This window comes from Nilaparvata lugens, chromosome Y (assembly GCF_014356525.2).
Source record: "Nilaparvata lugens isolate BPH chromosome Y, ASM1435652v1, whole genome shotgun sequence".
In the NCBI taxonomy this organism is placed as follows: Eukaryota; Metazoa; Arthropoda; class Insecta; order Hemiptera; family Delphacidae; genus Nilaparvata; species Nilaparvata lugens.
This window is the reverse complement of record NC_052519.1, coordinates 9,566,897-9,586,265: the sequence shown is the minus strand read 5'-3', so window position 1 is coordinate 9,586,265 and position 19,369 is coordinate 9,566,897. Positions and strand designations below refer to the sequence as shown.

The window sequence follows — 19,369 nt, the reverse complement described above, 5'->3', positions numbered from 1 at the left end:
ATTTATTTTCTAAAGTCTTTCCTATAATGTATGAGTACCTGTTGCGTATTAAGCTGGGTTTACACCAGAAGTTATTAACTTAATCCTTATAGATTCTATTAGATTGAACGGATCTTGACAAACACATACGGTATTAGCCCAGTCAATAAAGGTTTTTTCGATCCGAAAATTAAATAAAAGCTGAATCTTTTACCATCAAAAGAACCCTCCAAGAGGGTCATTCTCCTAAAAGTCCCAAGGAATCCCCTTGGAGCTTTCTCCCCTAGCCACCCTCAAAGTTGAAGAATGCAGGTAATCACGGAAAATCAATTATCTCTGTACCCATCGATCGGAAACAGTTTTATTATATGCCATTCGATTCGTTACATTATGGACTACAATATTATATGATAGGAAAGACTTTAGAAAATAAATAGCCTAGGTCCACATATTGACAGTTTTCTTGATAAAATAATATATATGTAAAAATTTAGGGGGTTTAAGATTTGATTTTTTTGTTTTCTTCGATTAACTTGAAAGCAAGTAGTTTTAAAGAAAAATGAGCCACTCTCATTGCAAATCCATTGATGTATATTGTTATGTATTTGCGATTCGATTTGACGCCGTGGAAGGGGAAACAGTCGACGCGGAACGGCGCGGCTGACTCTCTTAGCCATAGTAAACAGCAAACTGGAAATCAATTATCTCTATAACCATTAATCGGGAAAAAATCTATCATATGTCATTCGATTCGTTAAAATAAGGACAACAATATTAGTCGGATTCATTTCCTCAATAAATCTAACAGTTTCCTTGATAAAATAATATAATGTACAAATTTAGGGGTTTTCGATTTGATTTTTTTGTTTTCTCCGATTAACTTCAAAGCAAGTAATTTTGAAGAACAATGTGACAAATAATTATTGTAGTCACATTCATTGCGAATCCACTAATGTACATTGTTATGTATTTGCGATTCAAGTAGACGCTGTGGAAGGGGAAACAGCCGACGCGGCTGACTCCCTTCACCATAGTAGACAGAATTATACTGCTGTCTACATTGCATTCATTTACACTATGGCGCTCGAAACAATTAATTTTGTCTATTGTTTTGACATGCGCTGTATATAGATTTCCACTTTTCAATTCTCTAAAAAATATTACAATTTTCTTGATTTAACCTAGCATGCTCATGATAAAAATCAGGATTTCGTTGTTTGCTCACAGAATTTATTATATTAATTCAAAGTGTGCCTTCTCCGTACAAGTCAGAGGTAACACAATTTGATAACTCTAGTTTCAGATATTGATGTTTTTCAACAAAGTTTCATGATATATTATGTGTCCGACTCCTTCATCTTATCCTTATTTTGTGAAAAATGAAGATTCAAAATTTCTTTTCATAGCTTTTCTTGTGTTTTATCTTGTTTCATCACTCTTATCATTTAAACACTTGATAATGGAATGAATATCATCAGATCACGTGAACAAGAAAAAAATAAAAGGGTGGGCCTACCCGAGATACTATATGATAACACTGTACTCCTGATAAGTTGAAAATTTTCAAGCTGAAAGTAGATTAATTTGTTGCACATTCAGTTCAAATATTAACAAATGTTATCAAATATTACCAATATTATCACATATAGTGAGAACGAATTACTCTGAAGCTTTCTATTCTCGTTGGTTAGAGTGTGAAACGAAATGGTCATTTATATTATTCAATGGTAAGTCAATTTGTGGATTCGATTTCTGTTTGCCAAGCCCGAATTCTTTTATTCCCTGCCAAAGTGATTTAGAATCTTGTCTATTGTTTGTCATAAACGAATTCAAGTACCTAATCTTTGAGTTCCGTAATTCCTGTTTAACCCTATTTCTAAGGCTCCTATACTCTATCAAACTGCCCAAGTCAAATGTCTTTTCAAATTTTCTATGTGCTTTGTCTCTACGTCCCATCATCTTAAGTATGTCTTCAGTCATCCACGGTACTCGTCGTTTTCTATTAATCCTCCTTGTCACATAAGGTGCATGTTTGTCATACAAAGTCAAAGTCCAATTCTCGAAAGTCTTGACCATGTCATCAACTGAGGGTAATGCTTCAATTTGATGCCATGGAGTCTGAGCCACATCAGTCAGGAAGGCGGCTTCATCAAAGTTTTTGAAGTCTCTATAAGTGATAATTTTCTGTTCTGGCTTGGGTATCTTATGGGAAAGTACACAGTAGATCAAATCATGTCTAGAAATAGCTGGGACTGAGATTTGGCCTGCTTGAACAACCTCATTGGGATCACTAACAATGAGAAGGTCAATGAGTGTGTCTGATTCATTAGTATGATGAGTTGGATCGAGGGGTAAAATAGTCATGTTTAGGCATTGGAAAATTGTAGTCAGTTGAAAGTAGTCAAAGTTACGATTTGTCATGTTCAAGTCGGTGTTCATATCCCCCATAACTAGTATACGGTTATAACAAGGCATAAGAGAAAGCAAGGCATTTTCGAAATCTGTGAAATGACCTATTTTTGGTGGGCGATAACAGATACCAACGAGTAATTTATCATTACTAGATAAGGATAATTCAAGTAGCATAAACTCTGGTCTAGAACAATACTCTTGTTTAGATGTGATTAAAACTTTTGTTTTGATACCATCTTTCACATAAATTGCTACACCCCCACAAGCTTTATTTAATCTATCATTCCGGAGAAGATTATATCCAGGCAATGCAACAAAATTTGATGAAATACTAGGCTTCAAAAATGATTCGGAAATTCCGATTATATTGAAGTCCTGAAAACGGAAGATTGCTCTGAGTTCATCAATGTGGCAACTGAGGGATTGTACGTTAAGGTGAGCAGCCTTGAAAAGTTTTTTGAAAGAGTGGAGCTTATTTGCTAGAAACATACCTGCGTCATTATTACTATTATTGAAATAATCATACCTACTTGAGGGCGAGCGAGCTGACGTGTCAGTAAGAGGCATCATGGAAGCAGCAGACCAATCGTGAACCGACCTCAGAACGACACATGACGGGGGAAATGGGGATGAAACTGATAAAACTTAACCTAAATGAAAAAGTCTCTTGATTCGAGTGCATTCAGTATGCCTTGACAGTTCGGCTCACTTCACTATTTAAAGCACTAGTTCAGAAATTCACTAAACACAATAAGATGTAGATGTGTGGAGTTTCGGTGATGAATAATCCTAATGGTGAATAAGATGAAGATTGAGGAAGAACTGGTAGTGGGAGATCTGGTCCAAGTGGCGATAGAGCGAGTAGGTATCCAGTAGTGGAAGAATCGGGTCCAAGTGGAGGTAGAACGAGAAGGAATCCAGTAGTGGAAGATCGAGTCCAAGTGGAGACAGAGAGAGATGGAATCCAGTGGTGGAAAATCGAGTCCAAGTGGAGATAGAGAGAGATGAAATCCAGTAGTGGAAGATCGTGTTCATGGTGGAGATAGAGCGAAATGGGATCCAGTAAAAACTGAAAAAGAGAAGAAGAAGCCAGCAGAAAAACGAAAAATCTTTGAAGAAAGTTATCAATAGAGGAAAGATACATAATACAACTGATAATGAATAATATTCGCATAAAATTGAAGAGGAATAGTATGATTTAATGTGGGAAAGAATCGAATATTATATTGATAAATTTATGGATATTATAATATAATATATGGATATTAGTAGAAGGTAATCAGATAGAAAGAGAAAAGCTAGAAAGATAAATAGATATAGAAAGAAAAATAAACATTTGAACATGCTGGATAGCTAGTGGAAAAATCACAGGGAAAATAATGATAATAATAGGGAAGAAAAGAAGAGAAAGAAGGAATGTGCACAAATTGCGAAGAACTTATGAAACTGAACTATAGAATAAGAAATAGAACATCGCATTGTGATCTTGAATTAATCAAGGAGAGAAGAAAAAGAAGAAAAGAAAAATCTGGTGTGGTACACTCACACAACTTTCCTTGCTCATTGAACTGTAAGCCTCATTCTTAAACGAGAATAATTAAGGGGAAAAATGTCATTGAAGGCCGTTACCAAATGTTTCTAAGCACTACTAAAAAAACACGTCTGATCGCACAAATATGACCCTCTGGCTGGATTGGGAACATGGCTCCAGCTTTGTTAATATGAGTTTAAATTTTCAAATTTGGTCTCAAATTGAATAGCAGAATGTTTGATAAAATTTGGAACCGAATTCATAATTCTTCAACCCATATGCTTATCGACCAAGCTGGAGTCATTTTCCACTGCTTAATCCTCAGTTTCTGCAAAGTTTTGCACATAGATTCGGCATAAATTTCATCAAGTTTTGCGTGAATAAAGTTCTGCAAGATGGTGGCTTAACATTATGTAGTAGCGCTCTTGTGAGTGTAATGCGAGTTGAATGCAGTTTAATTCAACTGAAAAGCAGAATCTGATATTGAACTCTATAGTCAGAACTGGGGAGATGTCAGTATACACCACAGTCAAAGTCAGACACATCCATCCTAGCACTGAAAATCAGTCTTGTTTTGGCGGTGGCTGCTTTTGTCGTTCTTGTGCTGAAAAGGAAGTGTCTTGTTTTGGCGGGGCGAGTCCGTGACTAATTTCTCTACCTGGAAAACAGTCTCTGGTTGTCGCTATCGCTTCTTGTCGTCTATGACAGTTTTTCGGGAAGAATGGCGAGGAAGTAAACTGGTTTGAATTTTGGCACAGACTGTACCTTCTTGGAAATATTCTATTTATAACTTAGTGTGACTGGAGAAGTGTGTGTGACCATTCATAAATCTCCTGCGTGACATTGTCTCTTATCTCAACCTTATTCAGTTCTGTTGCTTCCTCGCACTCTCTCTCTTCCTCACCCTCAACCCTCTCTCTATCAGTCCTGCGCCTCTCTCTCACACACACATTCATTCTCTCTCTCTCTCTCTTACCCGGTTGTGTGCTGATGGGAATGATACTATTTTATATCCTTCTCAGTGAATCAAAAATTCAAATGGCATTCAATCATTATTCTAATTATTAAATTTTTCATACAAGGAAATTCGTCGTTTATATAATACTGTCATTTGATGTAAATCAATGTATAAGGTACAGTTTATAGTTCACTATATTAATATATTATCGACATTCAAATTGCATTTTATATTCATTGTGATTAGTAATATTTTTCATACTTCTCTCCTTCCTTTTCCCTCAGGGTTTTGTTATTATTTGATTATTTCATACAATGCCTCAGACATATTTTCTTCTACCTATATTGAATTTGACTTTCCCATGCCTACATTTGTAATTTTTTTTGAGTCAATTATATCTATTACTATCAACTCTTGCTTGTAACATTGTGAATTCCCCCATTCCACTGAGTAGGATTGTATAATATAATATTGATGTAGCATCATACTGGAGAATGCGAGAGGTTGAATGTGAGAGAGGGCCGGCTGTGCAACAAAACTAAAGCAGCGATTCAATTGAATTCTTCTTCACTTCCTCACTGTAGGACTATATCCCTCTTGTAGAATATACATTCCCCTACACTGAAATAATTTGACTCCTTCAAGTTATGTGATTCCAACTTGAGCATACCGCCCGTTGTTCTCTCAGTAATATTTATTGAACGAGCGTTAGCAAGTTCTCACTTTTTACCCAAATTCAAAGTTGTTGCCAGTCTGTGGGTTTGTTTGTTTGAATGTACTGCAATAACTTTGGAAAGAGTTGATCGATCAGCTTCAAATTATTAATACTCACTCTTCAAAACTTTTTACGGGTCAAGTTCATTGAACAACAAAATATTTTACTCACCTTTTTCAGGAAACAAAAATAACATGTCTGCCCTACTATTATCCTTCAATAACATACGCGTAATATTAATAATACAAATTCTGATGGCAGTTTGCTCTGACGTTTGTATTATTAATTTTACTAATTTGAATTTTGATTCTGAATCATTCACCCATACGGAGAAATCTATGAAGTTCTATGGATTCATATAGGCCTACAGCTTAATATTGATAGGAAAACAACTTAATGCTCCTTTTCGAAAGATAATTTGACAGTGGGCTCCACTGGGAAATCCTATTCAAATTTTTTTAAAAAATCTGTAGGTAGCTTCAAAATTTTGGTCTTCCATCTTGGTTCATTGGTCATTGAATCTAACATTTTTTATGGGAAGGTTTTAATACAAGATTTAAAAATAGAATTTGAAGAGATAATGAATGGTGGAAATCGCCCATCAATTTATATCAAACCGTTTCAAAGAATATTCACATTCTAGTGTTGAAGTTTCTGGATATCTGTGATACAAAAATATTGCTCGCCTAGAACAGGATAGATTATTCATCACATATTCTTATTATTATCGTTCCCTAACAACCTATGTTAAGCGTTTATATAGTCGCTGCTGAGAGAGATTTCTGTGATAGATATATAACCTAATGATACTATATAAATACTTTATAATCGTACTATATTCCACTAAACAACGAGAGACCCAAATGAAGGGATTCAAAATATAAAAAAAAATGAAAAATGGGAATGCGAAAAATATTATAATAATTGAAACTCCAGAACTTATCATTTAATTAAGAGACATTTATGGCATTAATAATTTTCTGAAAAACATTAATAATTGGCAATAATAATTCAGCAATATAGCACTAATAGTTTTAATTTTAGTACTCTCTCCTGGGTTATTGAAATCTGTGTTGGAGATTCCTCAGTGATTGCTGCATCATCTGAGAAAACCCCGTGAAAGTGAGCTCTGTTCGAAATTAACAGAATGCTCAAGTATAGAGATTTAAAAGAAAACAACCATTTCATTTAATATTCATTGAAATCGACCACATCAGTATTTCACTTTTTGTGTAGTTGAGAAGTAGATATAGTGGTAATTATTCATATTTGATGAAAAAGACTAAGAAATTTTCGAAAAACCACAGATTTTTCAAATAAAAGGAAATTCGAAATGAAAAACAATACTAAAAAAAATTATTATCAAAATACTCAATGTTCGAGTATATTCACCCTCCAGTAGACTACATTCAACAAAGTAGAACCTCTATAATTAGTAGCCTACGGGACCAAGCGTTAAATACAAATTTGGTGGGTGACGAATATATATCAAGCTCTGTAATATCAATATATTATATATCAGGCTCTGCAGTATCGTGGCTGATAGAACAAAATACGAAAAAATTGTATCATGGATACTGATCCCATCATTACCCATATAATTAATTCATAATATAGCCTCTATGAATGGATATTAGAAAATATTGTTATAAATATTAATTTGACATACTTGTAAAAGATTTCAGAGATCAATACCTGTTCATGAGCGAGTTCTTTAACCCAGGGTGTCTCTAGTTATATTATTATATGTGAATCAATAGAGCTTTCAATGAACTCATAACTGGAGTTATCAGTGTTACAATGGCATATTAGTGTATTTATCTTTATGGGAATACTAATTACAGTGTTTTTGATGGCAAAACTACGAATTATAGAGTTATCGAGAGGTTTCAGTGTACTCACTAATCTTGATAATTTAACTATGAAGTGAAGTTTCTTTTGTTTCGTGTCAAGAAATTCACCAACAGCTCTATTATTTATGCTCCAAATAACTGCAGAAAAGAGAGACAACTGCACAAAATTGGAATGATATATAACGAATTATACAGTTACAAGATAAGTCATCGCCTGATATAACTACTAAGAGAGATAGAAATGAGTGATAGGTTTCAGAAATAAATTGTCAATGGTCTTGTTAAGAATAGCCTACACATGGGGGTTCATCAAACGATGACCATTGTTTGAATAAAACAAGACAGCTCTGCATAGTACAGTCCGTCCAAGAAGTGTAACCTAACCGTCTTGTTTTGGAAGTGTCAGAGATTCAATGTGTCTGACTTTGTTGTTTCTGTACGAATGTAAAAGTGTCCGGTTTTGGCGCCTAACGCACACGCCAATTCCAGACTCTTTCAAAACAGTCTTTTCCTGTCGCTGGCGTACGGTGTCGATGGATGAGATAGTCGCTGTTCACTCCTGTCAGGTTCTGGGTGTCTCGGAGGACTAAGGTGGCGCGTACCCGTCAGAACTGGACTATAGGCCAGAACAGTTTGGTGGTACCTACTATTTTGGCAGGTCTTACTCTTCATAATTTCAATATTTATTTAAGATTATGGCTGCATGAATCCGGGATACTGGAGCAGCCCATTCAAGCTGTAAAATCCACTTCAAGTCTTATTTGAAAATTGAAACTAAGATTTCACCCTGCTTCTAGCAGATCGCAACCCTCAATTGACTATTTATACCCATACGGTACATGCAAGCTTGCTCAAATAAGCGATTGCAAGCTGTTAGTGCCAACTTATAGGTAGAAACGAAATCTGGTAAAGATGCATTTTATGACGTGTCCAGGAATAGAGCTAAAATTCGTTATTATTCCTGAATTAGTTCTATTCTGTCTTGGAACGCCTTAACGTGCTTCTACTTCTATGCATCTTACCAGACTTCGTTTCTATCAAGCACTACCAGCTTGTAAGTTCTTATTTGAGCATGCTTGTTTGTTCTTGTATATAGTATGACAACATCCTTAGAGTGGTGCCACATGAGGTTGGACATGAACAGACACGGACAAAATGATAGCTTAGCATTGAGGAACTAAAACATTGATACCGCTAATCAACGCTTGAGAGCTTGTGGCGTAAGTGGAAAAAGAGGCTTGCATGCCTCAACTTCGCCACAATACTTTTGTATAACTTACCATGAATAATAAAGTAATTTATATATCTTGTAGTTAAAAAGTGTAGTAGAGTCGAGGTTCAAATTTGTAAATGCTAAGTTAGCAATTTTCCGTGTGTGGACTGGTGCAGCATCTTACTATTATCAATATCTTGTTATAACCATATAATACGACAAAAAAAACAAAGAGAAGGTTCCATAATAATGAATATATTATTATTTTCCAAAAACTACTTCTATTGAGATTTTTTAGAGATACAGTTCTAGTTTTTTAAACATTAATTTTATTTTGTCTTTTCCACTTTTTGTCACCTTGATTTTTATCTACATAATCATATTATTCTTCTTTCTTCTTCTTCTTCATTTTCTTCTTCTCTTCTTCCTCCTCCCCCTCTTCTTCCTCCTCCTCCTTCTTCTCCTCCACCTACTCCACTTCCTTCGGCTTCCTGCATCTTATTATTTTCCTCACTATCCTAAACTGCAGTTGGATTTCTTTGTATTCTTGCTGTTAGGTACTGTAGAATCGATTAATCATAATGATAATGGAATGAAATCAGATATATTACAGACTGCACAAAAGTATTTCAATCATCATTTATGATTCACTATAACTATTGGAATGTTGCTAACCCTTGATTAAAAGGCTCACTTGTAGGCCTAGTATAAAAATCAACATCCTGGAGATAATAACACAGTCGCATAATCTTATTCTTCTTCTAGGTTTTTCTTCTTCTTTTAGGGTTTTCTTCTTCTTTTAGTTTCTACTTCTTCTTTTAGGTTTTTCTTCTTCTACACCTTCTTTAAGGTTTTTGATCTTCTTCTTCTTCTTCTTTCTCTTCCTCTTCCTTCTCCTCCGTTTTCGTCTTCCTGCATCTTATTTTTTTTCCTCACTATCCTGGACTGCAGTTGGATTTTTTTGTATTCTTGCTGTTACTGTACAATCGATTAATCATAATGATAATGAAATGAAATCAGATATATTAGCAGACTGTACAAAAGTATCTAAATCATAATGTCAGGTTCAACTATTGGAATGTTGCTAAGAGAACATTTGCTAAGGTTCCATAATGATGAATATAATATATTATTATTATTATTTTCCAAAAACTACTTCTACTGAGATTTTTGTAAAAATACATTTCTAGTCTTTTGAACATTAATTTTATTCTGTCTTTTCCACTTTTTGTCACCTTGATTTTTATCTTCATCATCATATTATTCTTCTTTTTTCTTCTTCCTCATCATTTTCACCATCTTCTTCTTCTTTTTCCAAATGTATGATTGTTGGTCATCCCAGATTGACAAATAACTTGGATCTAGTCAACTCTCCAGCTGTGGTCATCAGTGGTATAGAAATGCCATATTCTCAGTGTCTTAAGGTTCTGGGCATCTTGATTGATGGTTCTCTGAGTTGGCATGAGCAAACCACGCATGTGTGCAATAGAGTCTTTAGTGGAATGCATCAGCTTAAAAGGATCAGATACTATTTACCGAAATCTGCTACTCACATTGGTGAACGCTTTGATCCTTCCATTTCTCTTCTACTGTTCAATTTATTGTCTACGGTGATCTATCCGATGAACTGAATGATCGATTGCAGAGATCCATGAATTTTGCTGTGAGGTTCATATGATGCCAGACGGGATGCACATATTAATCCTTTCTTCATTGATCTTAACTGGCTTAAATTGAAGGAACGCAGAAAATTCTTCATTATATGTCTGACATATAAACTATTGGTTCTAAATGACTGTCCAGAGTATCTTCGTGAGGCTTTCACTTTCATGACTGATGTAAATCCACAACGTCGAACAAGAGCTCATCGCTATAAGTTACAGATACATCTGCATCGTACAGTATTTTTTAATAAATCTTTTGTTGTTAAAGCCTCAAGAGAGTGGAATGATTTGCCTGATCATATAGTTCTTTGTGATTCGTTTAATCTTTTCAAAAAGAAGTTGTACCGGCATCTTGGTAATTATACAGTTTGAGGATGGATGACTTGAATCGTTGTAGGTGTGAGCTTGTCAATAATTTGATTATAAATTGGAAAGTACATAGACTGGTAACATAAATTGATCAGTTTGAGAATATATTTTTTTATTCTCAGTTATTATTTGTTTTTTCTTTTATTATTATTTTTTTATCTTTTCTATTCCATCTATATCTGTCTTTGCTTGGGAAATCAAATGACCCTTATATAATGTATTCATGAATTTTCATTCATTCAACAACATTATTTATAAATCATATTCATTGAATTGGCTCAGAAGCAGGTGTAAACAAGAATTGAATTGATTCGTTCATATCATTTCTTCAGTTTCTCTTCTTCTTTCTCTTTTTTAGAATTGAATAAGCTTGTATTTCATTTTCTTCTTCTTCTTTCTCGTCTCTCTTACTCTTCTCCTTAGTTCATTCTCTCCTCTTTTTTTTCATATCATTATCTTTATTATCTACTTATAAATTATCTAATTTAATTATATTTTAACTTTTAATAGTTAACTGTTTTTATTTGTAATACTTAAACTGTATTTTGTTTATTTGAATACTGTTGCATATTGTTTTTTGTTTTTGTATTGTACTGTTGTTTAATGCAACGGGTCTGTCGAGACCTAGCACTTCTCAATAAAATCTATCAATCAATCTTCTTCTTTTTCTTCTCCTTTTTTTCTTCTTCTTCTTATCCATCATCCTATTCTTCTTCCTTTTTTTTACTCACTTGTGCTCCTTCATCCCACTTTATCACTTATATCCACAAGTATATTTGATTTTAGTATTTTCTTGCTGTTACTGTTAATCAACAACAAACTGTTCCAGTTAGTGAATTATTGTGACAATAATAATAAAAATCAGCATGCAGTATAATGAGAATATCATCAGCATATAGCAAAACTGCAAAATACTAGGATATAGTCTTGAAGTCTTCAAATGAAATAGAAATATTGTATATATCTATCACGTAATAATTTAAAGGCTTGACATAATGGCCTTCACTTACTATGTTTTAATCATGTATTCTCAATCTTTCTCTTCTCCTTATTTCTTTCTCCTCTCTTCACATATTTTTTCTCCCTTCATCGCACCCTTCCAATCCTTTCTTTTACTCTTTTACTCCTTCTACTTGTTCTCATTGTTTCCCCTACTTCATCGTTAATTCTGAATTATTGGTTTATAGCTAGATAAGAATATAAACCACGGCCTAGTATGTATCTTCAACACGAATATTTCCTGCTTAAAACAGGGATTTTATGATTTTGTAATACCAAAGTGAAGCAGAGTATGCATGAATATTCGAATAAAATTATTATTCACAATATTGAATCATATTTGAGTAAGATAATTCACGTCAAAAAGAAAAAACAAATCACATAGTTATATACAGTTTCATAGATAAATAGTTTGGAAATCAATAAGACCTTAAAGTTTTACTGTTATAACTGTTCAATATAATTATTCATCAAATTGTTCTGTTTACCATTTCATTGAGTAATCCAAATAATCTATTCTATCAATTTTCGTCAGCATAGTATTCGAACAAACGCATTCTATTCTTCAATCTTCCTCTCGAACTGGAAATTTCAGAAGTCTTCTCTCACTCAAAATTGTGACCAAATGGCTCCTTAATAATTTATCATCATATGAGCAATTAGTTGGATCTTCGTTCAAGCAAATTGATACTGCAAAGGCGATTGCATATACGCCACAATCATATCCGTTTTTTTGATTCTGAACTTTATGGAAATTTATGTTAGTATTTCCATACAATTTATCTAAGTATAACAAACAATCACTGTGTAGATTTGTGATGTTCAAACTATCATAGACATGGACAGTCTTGCCGTCATAATACGTACAGATCCAATGTCCAATAACAGAATATTCATTTTTGTTGCCTAATCGGTGGTATAGTATCTGTATATTTTTTCTTTCTCTCCTTGATTCTATTAATTCTGGAATTTGAACCAGCAGAGTTGACTGAGGTTTGTAGTCGGTGTTTTCTAGAAGAATGTCATGGAAATTTTGGATATCATCATCCTGAAGGTAATAATCAAACTTATGAATATTTTTATTGATTTTGGTAGTTTTCTTAATTTTCTTTGAATTTTCGGTAGATAAGTTCATATTCTTGTTTGAAGAATGAGCCTCGTGAACATCGAATTTTGGATCGGTCACTCCATTCTCATCGGATAATCTCAACATTTTATTCTCTCTTAATCTGGCCATCTCCAATAATGTTGGATCCTCTTTCTTATTCAACTTTGGTCGTCTAAATTCTCCCAGAACATAGAGTCCAGACAAACTTTTCACTCTACTTAGAGCTACATACAGCATTGACTTTGTGACGTTTTTTAGTTTATCAAAGTTGATGCAGATTTCATTGTAAGTCTGGCCTTGGCTTTTATGGATAGTGATGGCCTCTGCACTCACTAATGGAAATTGAATTCTAATTACCTGCCGTTCCAGTTTACTTGAATAATTCAAAATCTGTTTCGATCTGTCAATTGGAGTTAAACCTGATCCAATGCCATGACTTAGCATGTAACTTCTTTGTAATAACCTGGCTTTTGAGCCTACTCTCTCTTCATTGAAATTAATGAAAACTTTATGAGGTGAGTTTGAGCTGGGCTTGAATATTATTTCCTCTAGAGTACCACAAGCACCGTTCACTAAGCCATCTCCAACGTCAATATTGCTGGTGATCATGTATTTGAGACCAACTTTGAAATGGACTTCATTGCTCAAACCATTTAATTCTGTAGGCTTCTTCTTTTTCACAGAATTTAATACTCTCAGTTTTGATTGCTCTGAAAGTGATCCCAGCACATGATCTTCAGCAAAAGATATGAAAATTGTTCCTGGGGCTTCGTCAATTCTAAATTGATTATACTCATCTACATCGACATTTTTGGAGAATAATCTAATAGCATTTACAGGAATTTTATTGTCATCAACTTTTCTGGAATTTATTAAGTCGACATCTGAATCAGATATATTACCAAGAGCAATATTATTCAAGACATTGATGTATGAGAGGTCGTCCTTCTGCCGCATTATTTGTTTCAGTTCAAAAAGAGAAAACTGATCCCACAGAGGACTGCGATCAATTAATTTCTCCAGATCATTTATTGGAGGAAACTTATAGACAGGAGTGTCCATAACTGGTGGTAGTTGGTTGAGATCACCGACAACCAATACAGATACAGCACCAAAAGGCTCATTCCGGCCCATTATTTGCCGCAGCCTATTGTCAACTCGACTTAGAAGTTTACTGCCCACCATTGATATTTCATCAATTACCAGGAGCTTCATGTTAATCAAGTTTTCTCGTAGCGTGTTGGCAATATCATTCGATAGACGGGGCATATTCCCAGAAAATTGTGCTACTGGAAGAGCAAACGCTGTATGTAGTGTGACTCCATTTATCAGGAAAGCTGCTTTGCCAGAAGGTGCACAGAGCAAAACAACAACCTTATCTTTGTTTGATCCAGGCTGGCTATCAAAGAAATGTGTGATCAATTGATACACTGCTCTAATTACTGTACTCTTGCCAACTCCTGCAGACCCACTCAGAAAAATGTTGAACGGTAACTTATTTGATTTGTATCTATGCAAAAGGTGCATGACAAATTGTTTTTGTTCATTATTCAGAGATGAAATGAGTTCTCTCAAATCGTCGACATTTATTCGCTTCGGGATGCTTATTCTATTAGTAATATTAACATCAGTTTTGTCATTCATACCACCCTGAACAAAAATATCAACTGGCTCTGCGCAACTACCTTCTTCTCCAGAGTCTTCTTCCTCATTGTTTTGAAGATTCTCTATTGCCTCTTCTATTGAATCGTCTTCAACAACATTAAATTTTAATCGGTTCAATTCAATTGATTCTTTATTGTCCAAATATATCTGATGACAGTCTTTCTCTTCAATCTCCCTTCTCTCATCTCTGAATGGTAGAAGAAGAAGGACCTGCTCTCGGAAATAGTTCTGAGGATCCAATTTTGCCTTGTATCTTCTATATCGTATCACAGCTGGTCGTTTTCTTCTGTTAAGATTTTCATTGCTTGATTGATCATCATTCTCATCATCGATGTTTTTCCTCGTTAATCTTGAATAGTAGCAAGAAGCGAATTCGGCCAAACAGATATCTTCTACAGATTTCTCCCGTTTCATATATTTTTCAACAATGTTGTCCATGAATACATCTTCTGAATCTGCTGGTAATTGTTCCAAAAGAGCTCTCTTCTTCAACATTAGTACACGTTCACATTGTGGGCTAGTATTAATGAAGATGACTTTTCTGCTACTTTTGGATACAGGTAGAGACAATAAGACGTAGCTAGCTTCCTGAGCAGACATCAATTGACAATTGAGGAAAACATTTGAAACTTTTCTCATTTGCTCTTTCAATCCCACATTTCCTTCTTCCATTTCTTTTGCAGCATTTCTTAATAGTTTAGATAGACCTGTCTCTGCTTTGCTTACATAATTGATAATATAAGATGCTAAGCCAAATTCTTCCAACACAAACTGTATGTCCATATTTGATTCGAAACAGTGTAAGATATGTTTGTTATAGCAATTAATTCCGACTTCAAGAGTTGTTCTTTTCAAAAATATTTTAGGTATTTTGATTGACGATCTTAAAGCTAAAATATATTGTTCATCATTCATTTCTAACTTCTCCAGCACTTCATCAAATGATAACAAAATTTTCTTCTTGAAGAAGAAGTTCATCAATTTATCTATTTTTTTGTAATTCATTTTATTTAAATCGGTGATTTCTTGTGTCGGAAGTGGCGTGAGTATCATTGTTCTTGGTAAAACTGGTAAAGGAAAGTGGAATCTACATACTACTTGCTTATTGCCTTTACCTTTTCTACATGTGTGTGTGTGCCTATGGTTTTGCAAAGCAACGTAAGGGTCATTCTCATTGTACTCACATGTGATAAATCTATCAATGAATTTGATACATTGCTTTTCACTTTCATGGTTTGAAGCATCATACACTGGGGCATCTTTTAACCACAGGAAGATGTGTTCATGTGGAGATCCTCGCAATTGGAATTCCACTCTCTGATACGAATCTTCCACAACATGCTCTCCAAAAATGCAGTCCTCTTCTTTGATCAATTTCATAAATTTCGTTATTTTATAATCAAAATATCGTGCACAGGTCACTGGATCATTTTGAATCAAATTGGTCTTTTCATAATCACTCAGTTGAAGAGCTTCAGAAATACTCAAATTCTTATTTGTATTGATTTTTGAAAGATGAGAGATGAGCTCTGGCCATCTACTTTCAGCTGCTGAGAGGGTCAGGAAAAAAGAAGGCTTCTTTAACTGTCTAATCATTGCCAGCAAATCTTTTTTCTTGTTTTCCCAAAACGCTGGGCTGGAACGGACATTTTTTAGAACTTTGTATCCACTGTCAACATTTATCAAATTATTGACAAACATTTCGTCCAGCAAATTCTTTGCCTTCAAGTCGGTAATTTTTTTTTTTTGATTTTCTCAAACAAACATTTATGTTAGCTATACATTGTTTTTCCAACTTCTTTTTAGCCATGAACAACACTCTTGTTGGATTGCATGATCGTCTATCTACTCTTCTAATCTCTGACTTGGCTCTATCGTGATAGGTTGTATTCTTTGCCAATTTAAATGATCTACCACAAAATATTTTTGGAAAACAAAGTTCATCAATGTTTTCAACAAGATGCCAGGCAATTGGAGTTTGATTCTGCCCTGGTGCAATAATTTTTATGTCATCATTAGTATCCATTAGTAGAATTTCTTCTCCAAATTCTTCATCGCTTTCAATGTTTGTTTCAATGTGTTCTTCATTAGTTATCGAAGATATTTCTTTGCTATCTTCTTCATTGCTCTCAGTCGATGGAATTTTTTCTCCTTTTTTCATTGAATCACACTCATTCTGATTAATGTCTTCCTTCAACACAAACTTCAGCTCTTCAGAATATTTGTTTTCATATCTCTCCAAATAAAGGTGATCTATTTGAATATTGTTTTCAACATACAGAGGAGTTTTCAACAAGAACTTCAGTGCTTCGCAAACCATAGCCGGTCTTATGGTTTCATACATGTAAAATGTTTTATGTGATAAATGGCGCTTCAATTGCAATTGAATTGTAGCCATATCGTCAAATTTTCTTGGGAGAACATGAAGGCACTCATTAATATCAATCGGAATATTAATAACTGAGCCTTTTAAACCTAATTGTGGATTTATAGCAAATGCCTTTAATGGGCGGATTTGCATGAATGGAATATATGGGCTACATAAACGTTCTTCCAGAGGTGACAGGCTTTTCAAGCATTCTGGGATATTTTCGAACTTCAAGCCATTGCTAGTGGCCATTTTTGGCACTTTGGACTTCTTCACGTGAATTTTGCATGTGTTGCAAATTAATTTCGATGGAAAATTATTTATTTTCTCATAAAAATCTTTTTCAGTTTTTGTATTCTCGAATTGTAAATGGTTTTCAAATCTTGAAACAGAGTGTCTGAAGAATAACCCTTCACAACAACAACAAACACAATCGGGAACATTTTTTCTATCTGATAGAAATTTTATAATGGATTTTGAACATTTTGTTCTACTTCGTATGTGAGTGTTGTAGTAAGTATGGCGATACCTTAAAATGTTAATGCTTCTTTCGCTCAATTTCTTTGTCCTATCTTCATCTCCCTCTCGTCTCCTGAAATCTTTATCTTTTCTCAACTTTCTCATTTTTTCGAAATTTCTTGCTCTTTCATCCTCCTTGTAATCTTCATTCTGGCGTAATTCTCTGTTTCTGACAATGTTCTTCATGTTTTCTTCAAATCTAAATTCATCAAAACACCTCAATTCCGAGATCCTTGTGGTGTTATTTTCGTTCTCCTTTTCTTTATATTCTGGTTTTTTCCTTAATTCTCTGTTCCTCAGAATGTTCTTCATGTTTTCTTCAAATTTGAATTCATCAAAACACCTCAATTCCGAGATCCTTGTGGTGTTATTTTCGTTTTCCTTTTCTTTATATTTCGGTTTTTTTCTTAATTCTCTGTTCCTGAGGATATTCTTCATGTTCTCTTCAACTCTATATCCATCAGAATCTCTCATTTCTAAGTTTCTTATGGTATTATTTTTATTTTCCACTTCTCTATATTCTGGATTTTGTCTTAATTCTATCATTCTTGTAATATTCTTCTCCCTCTCCTTCTCTTTATATTCTTCTGTTGCCCTCAGCAGTCTAATTCTCTGTAAATTATCAAATCCTTCTTTCTCTTTGAAGAAACAATTCTCCCTTAACTCACGCTTTTTCAATAAATTTTTCACTCTCTCCCTGTTACTGTAACATTGATCTTCATTTCTCAAACGTTTCATAGACAGTTTTCTTTTCTTTGCTCGTATATCGGATGAATTTTTATTGGAACGCTTTCTTGACTTGTCTGTTCTGTCTTTCTGGAACTCAGTGTCTGTTTCTCTTGTCTCTGTATCTGTCCTGTCGAAATTGAAGTTTGATTTTTTTTTCTTTCTCCCAACACTCTTAACCATTTTTCCTTATATCTCAGCGAAATCGTAGCAATTCTACGGACAAGCCGCTTATTGAGATAAGACGCTTTCTTTGAAAAAAAGGCAAAAATAAAGATGTAGTAAAAAAACGCCGCAGCACCGTCAACAAGATCAATTAGCAAAAATCGCTCACAATTCAATTTTAAAATCTTCTTATTCACATTAAATAAACTTTCTCAGCATCTGAAAAGTAGGCAAAAACATCAAATTAAACATTGGTAGGTATTCATACTTAAGTATGATAACAGCATGAACTGCCTACTTTGAATGAATTATAACCATTGCTAGTAATGATAAAATAGATAATACCGTATGAAAAAAATCAACAGAAAGATAAATGCCAAGGTAATAAGAAATATTTGCAGTTATAGCCCATGATCCGCAAATTACAAATTACATAAAGATGTAGATATAGTCCAGTCACTATATGCATTGGTGCATGCAATTTATATTGTAGTTCTGATTTTTTTATAATTATATTATTTGGGTACATAAGAGAAGTCCTGAACCAATTTCTTCATGCAAAATTTCCTTGTGCTATATTCAGAGTGGCCTAAAAACCTCGTATTTTCGGCTCATTTTCCAGTTTTCAGCTATTTCTACCAAATCTCGTAATCAGACAGAAAAATTAAAAAATTAATTTAAATAATTAAATATTGATTATATTCAGCTGTGCTAATAGTAAAGTTGTGTTTCTTTTCTGGCTTAAAAATTTGCAAAATTACTCAATTTCCAATTTGTAGAGATTTGAGTGAATTTTTTTTTGTTTTTAATCAGTTTTTAAATATCAAAATTCAAAATTTCTATCTTTGTCATTAGTTTTGAAGTGAAAATTGGACTTTTTGAAGTGAAAGTTAAATCTTAACCTTATTCTTTTTGAAACTTTTATTTGTAAAAATTTGGGAGAAGACAGTTCTGGGCTATGGCTGTTGTCTTCTCCCAATCATAATATATTTATTATAATTATGATTTGTAATTGTCAATGACATAAATAAATAAATGAATAATAATTTGCTCCCGCCTTTTTTTTAGATTATAAAATTCTAAATAAAAAGAGATCATTCGGAACTCTCTATCTCCAATGAGTAC

General features: G+C 33.9%; 1 protein-coding gene across 1 annotated transcript; it reads right to left on the bottom strand.

Moving 5' to 3' along the window:
- Nucleotides 1-11,438: 11,438 nt before the first annotated feature.
- On the bottom strand, nt 11,439-16,159 carry LOC120355291. The gene has a single exon (XM_039443639.1). It carries the CDS (start codon nt 16,060-16,062, stop codon nt 12,259-12,261), a length of 3,804 nt encoding a protein of 1,267 aa, XP_039299573.1. The 5' UTR covers nt 16,063-16,159; the 3' UTR covers nt 11,439-12,258.
- Nucleotides 16,160-19,369: the final 3,210 nt, after the last annotated feature.